Source organism: Haliotis rubra, unplaced genomic scaffold (genome assembly GCF_003918875.1).
Source record: "Haliotis rubra isolate DU_JTF1 unplaced genomic scaffold, ASM391887v1 Scf344, whole genome shotgun sequence".
NCBI lineage: Eukaryota > Metazoa > Mollusca > Gastropoda > Lepetellida > Haliotidae > Haliotis > Haliotis rubra.
Window position 1 is genome coordinate 914,942 of NW_025767018.1, and position 8,584 is coordinate 923,525.

An 8,584-nucleotide genomic window follows, 5' to 3' on the forward strand; every position below is an offset into this window, starting at 1 on the left:
AGACACATTTCATTTGTCACACCTATCATTTGTCAGACACATATCATTTGTCACGCACCTATCATTTGTCACATGCAGATCATTTGTCAGACACATTTCATTTGTCACATGCATATCATTTGTCACATGGATATCATTTGTCAGACACCTTTCATTTGTCAGACACATTTCATTTGTCACATGTATATCATTTGTGACACACATTTCATTTGTCAGACACCTTTCATTTGTCAGACACATTTCATTTGTCACATGTATATCATTTGTGACACACATTTCATTTGTCAGACACATATCATTTGTCTCACACATATCATTTGTCAGACACATTTCATTTGTCACACCTATCATTTGTCAGACACATATCATTTGTCACACACCTATCATTTGTCACACACATATCATTTGTCAGACACATCTATCATTTGTCACATCATTTGCATCATCATTTGTCACATGCATATCATTTGTCATCATTTGCACATCATCATTTGTCACACACCTATCATTTGTCATTTGCACATCACATGTCACACACATATATCATTTGTCAGACACATTTCATTTGTCACGCAGATTTTACTTGTCACATGCATATCATTTGTCAGACACATTTCATTTGTCACATGCATATCATTTGTCACATGCACATCATTTGTCTCACAAATTTCATTAGTCACACATATATCATTTGTCATACACATCACCTGTTGTGATTTCCTTATAAATAGTCTATTGCCATTTCAAATTTGGCACTGTTGCGGGGAATATTGATGACTTTGTCTACACAAGGAAAGGATTGCGAAAGTACATCAAGCTACGTTGAACATCTGTCATTGTCAAACATATTATATATCAATCACAACTCTCCCATTGGATTGTTTGAAAATAAGGACCAGTTTTGGTGTATGAAAAGAACTTCACTGTAAACGTATTATATCTCGCAGGTTTTATTTTCGCGCTTTTCGCGCAAAATATTTAACGCGAACATTTATACACAGCGAATAAACTTTTCATTCATTCACTCAAGTTTGAAGACAGAAATCTACGGGAGTCTTAAAATGACGAGTGATAGTAGCATAAAGAATCATACTTAACTGTCGCCGTAATGCATTTTAAAAAAAAATCGTGTCCAGACATGTTCTATTTTGACCAATCGTAGTGACAGATGGTTTGATACAAAACGGATTACCATGAAACGACTCGGAAAGAAATAATACAGCAGTATTTTATTTATTCATTGAGATTTTATTTATATTTATTCCTGCATATCACGAAATGAAATCACAAAGTCTGGAAGTCCAGGTGTCTTAGGGGATGATGCTTTCTTTAACCACATTCGCAATGCCATCGTCAGAATTCGGAACATAAGACTGATGTGTTTTTTCTTCTATTTATATAATATACTAGTACCATCACGATATCTCACTTCATAAGTACTTAATACTTCCGTTAGTAAACGTATTACTGTATATATCGCGCAGGTAGGGATTTCCTGAGAGTAAGCAATACACGCCGCCTGACAGGTTAAGCCACTCTGGTTGTTTTCATTGATATTAGCGGCGGCCTAAGAGACAGCTGGCAGTTCCAGCAATTACTGATTGCGCGAATAATTGACAGCGCGATGTAGTCTAAACTGTCAACTCCGCGAAATTTGCACCAAGCGAAAAAAAGTACAGTATCCTTTGCCGTTAACGTTTTGTATTTCTTGTAAATAATTCTTCCTGAATAAAATGCTATTCCAATCAATGTGAAATGACATTTTCTGTATGGAACTTGACTTTACAAAAATATGAGATATTATGCAAGCAATACATCTGAGGAGACTTTAGGATTTGTCTGACGTAGAATATATGTCAATGTCTGCAGATGTTGTTCCGGTAGACCATGAATGTTACATCAATGGCAGTATTTTCCTATTTAGCAATGGAATGTGACGACCGCAACATTAATTTTACAACTCACATTCAACACAATGATGAACCTTCACTTTACTGTGACAAAGCGAATGCCCTCTCAGATTTTATAAATGTCTTACCATACTGCACTGAAACTGCTTTGATGGAACCCAACAATCTTTCCGTCTCTTGACATCACCTGTTTCCAGACTGTCAGTAACAGATAGCTTCTTGAGATCACCTGTTTCCAGGGTGTCAGTGCCAGATGGTATCTTGAGATCACCTGTTTCCGGTGTGTCAGTGACAGATAGTTTCCTGAGATCACCTGTTTCTAGACTTTCCTAACAGATAGTTTGTTGAGATCATCCAGTGTGTCAGTAACAGATGGTGCCTTGACATCACCTATTTCCAGTGTGTCAGTAACAGATGGTGCCTTGAGATCACCTGTTTCCAGTGTGTCACTAACAGATGGTGCCTTGAGGTCACCTGTTTCCAGTGTGTCACTAACAGATAGTTTGTTGAGATCATCCAGTGTGTCAGTAACAGATGTGCCTTGAGATCACCTGTTTCCAGTGTGTCACTAAAAGAAGGTGTCTTGAGATCACCTGTTTCCAATGTGTCACTAACAGATGGTGTCTTGAGATCACCTGTTTCCAGTGTGTCACTAACAGATGGTGTCTTGAGATCACCTGTTTCCAGTGTGTCACTAACAGATAGTTTGTTGAGATCATCCAGTGTGTCAGTAACAGATGGTGCCTTGAGATCACCTGTTTCCAGTGTGTCACTAACAGATGGTGTCTTGAGATCACCTGTTTCCAGTGTGTCACTAACAGATGGTGCCTTGAGATCACCTGTTTCCAGTGTGTCAGTGACAGATGATGCCATGAGGTCACCTGATTCCGGTGTGTCACTAACAGATGGTGTCTTGAGATCACCTGTTTCCAGTGTCAGTAACAGATGATGCCATGAGGTCACCTGATTCCGATGTGTCAGCAACAGATGGTGTCTTGAGATCATCTGTTTCCAGTGTCAGTAACAGATGGTGCCTTGAGATCACCTGTTTCCGGTGTGTCACTAACAGATGGTGCCTTGACATCACCTAATTCTGGTGTGTCACTAACAGATGGTGCCTTGAGGTCACCTGATTCCGGTGTGTCACTAACAGATGGTGCCTTGAGATCACCTGTTTCCACTGTGTCAGTAACATATGGTGTCTTGAGATCACCTGATTCCGGTGTGTCAGTAACAGATGGTGACTTGAGATCACCTGATTCCGGTGTGTCACTAACAGATGGTGACTTGAGATCACCTGATTCCGGTGTGTCAGTGACAGATGGTGCCTTGAGGTCACCTGATTCTGGTGTGTCAGTAACAGATGGTGCCTTGAGGTCACCTGATTCTGGTGTTGACTACCTCCATCATTACGTCTGGATGCTGTAGTGTTCACTGAAAACACAGAGGAGTCATCATCTGTGTCAGTGTAACGCAAGTCCAGTCTACATAAACAACCGGTCGCCAGGAGAGAAATAGGGTAGTGGTTCAGCGCTCTGACACGGACAAACAGCTGCGATGAAAAGTAACTAACTTTTGTCTAAATGTAATGATGGTGAATATGATAACCACGATCATTATCATTAACAGCACCGTTATCTCCGTCATATATAGTCACCGGCAATTAATAGTTACGAGACATGCGGCCTTTGAAGTGGACAACTCTCGAACGGATCCGACTTTTGACCAATGTTCAAATTAACAGATTTCCTCACTGACTGGCAACTAACCCTTGTGACCACACGTCAGTGAACCTCTCTCTCATAATATAGTATGAGATTCATACACAAAGTGAGGTGAGGTGAGGTGAAATTGGGTTTAACGTCGTGCTTGAGAATATTTCGCTCATCTGACGACGTGCATGCGTGTGTATGTGTATGTGCGGCTGCTTGTACTATAACCTTCTAGCGCCTAACAGGCAGCTTGGGTTATCCAGGGTAATAAGAATCAGATTCTGATTAAGCGCCGCGAGCAATCACTTGGTGTTTGGAGACTGTGCGCTATAGAAGATGACGTATTATCTCCTTCACTTAGACCCATTCATTCTAAAACCCTTGTATCTTATGGTGGTCATGTAGATCCTTAAAAGACCCATATAGAACAAACTTTATGGATAACAACTTCTTTTTATTCGTGAGTGCGACGTTTCGATACATATTCTTGTACCGTTGTCAAGCATAATGGGACATGAAGAAGGGGGAAGTATATATATACTGGATGAAACAATGTAACAAAGAAAACAACATAATTAACGTATTTGGCTAGGCAGAAAGCTGATGAAGCCAGAGAGTAGACAAAGGACAGGCGTGGAAGCCAATGATATACAAGTGAGTGAGTGAGTTAATATTTAACGTCACATCGGCAATATTTCAGCCATTGATATACAAATAATAATGAGATGTTTATACAGCAGAGTTCATACAGTAGTTTGGGCTTGGTGGATGAATGCATCATAAACGGATGGAATGAAGTATCCTTGGTCTCGGTTGAGGGTGGGCATTTTGGCGTAATGCCACTCAAAGAACTTAAAAGACCCGTCAAGGTACGGGTTAGAATTGATCTTCTGCAACCCGTGCTTGTCGTAAGTGGCGACTAACGGGATCGGATGGTCAGGCTCGCTGACTGGGTTGACAAATGTCATCGTATCCCAATTGCGTAGATCGATGCTCATGATGTTGATCCCTGGATTGTCTGGTCCAGACTCGATTATGTACACACCGCCGCCATATAGCTGTAATATTGCTAAGTGCGGGGTAAAACTTAACTCATTCACTACCTACATCCTTAAAAAAAATCTTAATCTTTAAACCTGTAAAGTATCATGGTGGGAAATCGCTGAAATTTAGTGGCTATGAGATTGATATTGTATTGTCCCAATATAAAACTGTAAATAAGGCATACTATCTAATAATTACACATATTTTTAAAAGTAATTATATGGTCATTTTCATGAGGTAACGTGAATTACACTTTTATGGAGACGACATACTGAACATAAATTCTAAAAAAAGCTAAACCATATAAAAATATGTTCTGGGTATGGACAAACGGGGCAATAACTTATGTCAAAACTGTAATCTGTTTTGTTCACACAAGATGAATATTTACTTTGAAATATTCACTCAAAATGTCATACTATCATTGGAGACATGCACATTTTGGCGATTTTGACTAACGTTTTACCCTAAGTCACACATATAAAGAACAGATCATAAACAATTTCCATGTCTCGGGTACCTATCAAGCCTGTCGTCTAATATAGACAGGAAATGAACAGGTGAAATCAGTAAAAATTAATCTTTTCTGTGCAGGAACACATAAAATTAATGGTGCACATGTCGTGACAATATGTGCTACACTCATTACACTGCTGACATTTCAAGCTTCTCAAATCAATATATTCCATTGTGAATCTTCATATGTGTCTGTAGATTATCTGATCGTGCAAATGTTTTCCCACACTCAACACACTTAAAAGGCTTGATTCCACTGTGAACCCTCATGTGTCTCTGCAGATACACTGATTGTGTAAATGTTTTCTCACATTCGCCACACTTATAAGGTTTGTTTCCACCATGATTCTTTAAGTGTGTCTGCAGATTATCTGATCGGGCAAATGTTTTCCCACATTCATCACACTCATAAGGCTTGATTCCAATGTGAGTCTTCATGTGTCTTTGGAGATCATCTGATTGTGTAAATGTTTTCTCACATTCGCCACACTCATAAGATTTTATTCCATGGTGCAACTCCATGTGTGCCTGCATATGATCTGACCTTGCAAATGCTTTCCCGCAATCAACACACTGATAAGGTTTTAATCCACTGTGAATCTTCATGTGCCTCTGCAAAGTACTTGACTGTGTAAATGTTTTCTCACATTCAACACACTGATAAGGTTTTATTCCATTGTGAATCCTCATGTGTGTCCGAAGATAACTTGATTGTGCAAATGTTTTCTCACATTCAACACATTGATAAGGTTTGATTTTAGTGTGACTCCTCATGTGAGTGTGCAGATGACTTGATTGTGTAAATGTTTTCTCACATTCAACACATTGATAAGGTTTGATTCCACTGTGTATCCTCGTGTGTTTCTGCAGATGACATGATTGGGTAAATGTTTTCCCACATTCAACACATTTGTGAGGTTTTATTCCACTGTGAATCTTCATGTGTGTCTGCAGATTACCTGGTCGTGTGAAAGTTTTCCCACATTCAACGCACATATAAGGTTTTATTCCACTGTGAATCTTCATGTGTTTCAGAAGGTCACCTGATTTTGTAAATGTTTTACCACATTCACCACACTGAAACTGCTTTGCTGGTCCACAATCTTTGTGCTTCTTGTGATCACCGGTTTCCAGTGTGGAAGAAAGAGATGATGTTTTAAGATCACCTATTTCTGTCAGTTTTCTCTCACGGTTTATCACTGAAGTTGTTTCAGTAGGAGAACCAGGTATCTCCGATTGGCTGTGTACGTCCATCGTTACCGTCTGGATGTTGAAGTGGTCACTGAAAACATAAAGGAGTAGTTACGTTTCTTTCAAGGATGTTACCAAATCTATTCATGGTTGCTAGATTTATTTTTGGCCTTATAAAAAGTTAAAAATAAGTTAAAATGAATGTAAACCAGAGGCTCAAAATCAGACCCAATGCGTGAGGCCCTAGCATTATCACAGATTCTCTGTGGCAGTTTTCTAGTATTATTCATGCCTTCAATATTTCCGCAATGGTTGAAATGAGGCACAATCAGCCAAGTCTCAGCCATCCTGTTTTCAGGAATTAGATTACAAGTTCGTCGTTTTGTTCAGTATGTATCCGGGCGGTGGGGTAGCCCAGTGGTTAAAGCGTTGGCTCGTCACGCCGAAGACCCGGGTTCGATTCCCCACATGGGTACAATGTGTTAAGCCCATTTCTGGTGTCCCCCGCCGTGATATTGCTGGAATATTGCTAAAAGCGGCGTAAAACTAAACTCAGTCAGTCAGTATGTATCCGATTTAGTGAAAACAGCAAACTGACCTGACATGACGCGTTGGGCGGCCAATGTGACAACGACTTACATGTGTCGAAGCAGAAAAGTATTGTAAGGAAAAGTTTCCGTCCTTAGTTTCCTTCATTAAAGTATGAAAGGGGGTTATTCTCGTGACGGATACACAGCAACGGTATTCATATTCCATATCACTCACTAATAACCAGTTCAGTCCTGCCTATAGGATATGCATTAACAGCTGACTTTCATTAGAGTGTTGACTTTGTGTAGGGTAGCCCAGATTTGCGCGCTACACAGAAATATGGACCGGTTTGACTGTCCTGGACCACTTGCGCTACACGCCGCACTACAGGGACAAGTCAGGGTTGCCATTTTCGTGAGGAATTTTCCCCGGTAGATTTATGACGCCAGTCCTCGATCCACGACAAGATTGGACCGAGACCCCATTTTCAGGAGGATTTAGGATAGTGATGTATTACGATATTGGTACGCGCACTGTGCTGAAACAAACCAGTTTTACCCGTATCCCGATGAGTCGCTGTCATTATCCGCCATGTTGGAAAATACCCCATAGGCTATATTTAGCTCCTATCTTTCGACCAATGAGCAATGCCCTTGTGGCGATGTTAGGCGGCGACAGGGAGGGCATCAGTCATCAAGGACCACAGTTTTCGCATTATGTCGGAAAGCGCACGTAAAATCTTTAAATCATCGCCGTAAGAACAAGTCTTTGCCATTAATATGGCATAGTCCCCCGCCGCTAAAAAAGAATGAAATATTATATATTCACTAGTTTTTGTCTTTTGGTCACATAACAGATGACCTTTTGTGTGATGTAGTTTTTCGTCATGGTCACTTCTCAGAATCATCTCCTAACTCCTAAGGTATTTGAGGAATATACATGTAGTAGATTTGTAGGCAGATGCACATATCCACTGTCAGCATCAGTGTGAGTACGTGAGATGTGATCTCGTATATTCCGTTTGGGTTCAAATGAGAACGATGAATGATTAAGTATCTCGAAATGGGGATAAGTGCACAAAACATAAATAAGACACGTGATCCTGAAACTTCTGTACCCAGCCGAATCTGAAATCTGACGTTTTATGATCGATCGCGGAAAAGTTGTTTCAGAAACCATTACGTAATATTGTGCTATTTTCACTCTTCACACTGACGGGTGACCAACGGCTGGTGCAACAGAACCAGCACACATTCAGGTGCAACTCAGCACAACTAGGTGAGATGACCCAGTTGGTCAGGCGCTGTTCCATCAGTCGCTTGTCATCCCCCGATGTGAAGCGTGAAAATAGCACAATATTACACGATAGCTTCTTAAACAATTTTTCCCGTGATCGATCCAAAAACGTTTCAGATCATGTTGGGTACAGTGGTTTCAGGACCATGTGTCTTGTTTATGTGTTGTGCACTTATCCCAATTTCGAGTTATTTAATCATTTGTCGTTCTCATTTGAACGCAAACGGACTATACATGTCAACACACCGACCAGTAAGCCCAACAACGACGGCTGTATAATACTGGAGTTTTGTATAATAGTAGTATAGGGACTGGGATATATCATATAACAAAGTAAGTCCACCACAGCATCATTTCGAGTAGAATTTCCGGCTGGCAAATAGC

The 8,584-nt window shown here is 40.3% G+C and overlaps 1 protein-coding gene across 4 annotated transcripts; it reads right to left on the reverse strand.

Moving 5' to 3' along the window:
- Positions 1-4,635: 4,635 nt before the first annotated feature.
- Positions 4,636-7,519, reverse strand: LOC124284769 (zinc finger protein 239-like). Of its 4 annotated transcripts, none has more exons than XM_046720881.1 (2): positions 7,463-7,519; positions 4,636-6,464 (listed from the first exon to the last, which is right to left on the reverse strand). In XM_046720881.1, exons 1-2 carry the CDS (start codon positions 7,495-7,497, stop codon positions 5,342-5,344), a joined length of 1,158 nt encoding a protein of 385 aa, XP_046576837.1. In that variant the 5' UTR covers positions 7,498-7,519; the 3' UTR covers positions 4,636-5,341. The 4 variants fall into 4 exon arrangements, with proteins under 4 accessions (XP_046576837.1, XP_046576838.1, XP_046576839.1 ...); XM_046720882.1 differs by having other exon boundaries at positions 7,454-7,503; XM_046720883.1 differs by lacking the exon at positions 7,463-7,519 and adding an exon at positions 7,139-7,443.
- Between the last annotated feature and the right edge of the window lie 1,065 nt (positions 7,520-8,584).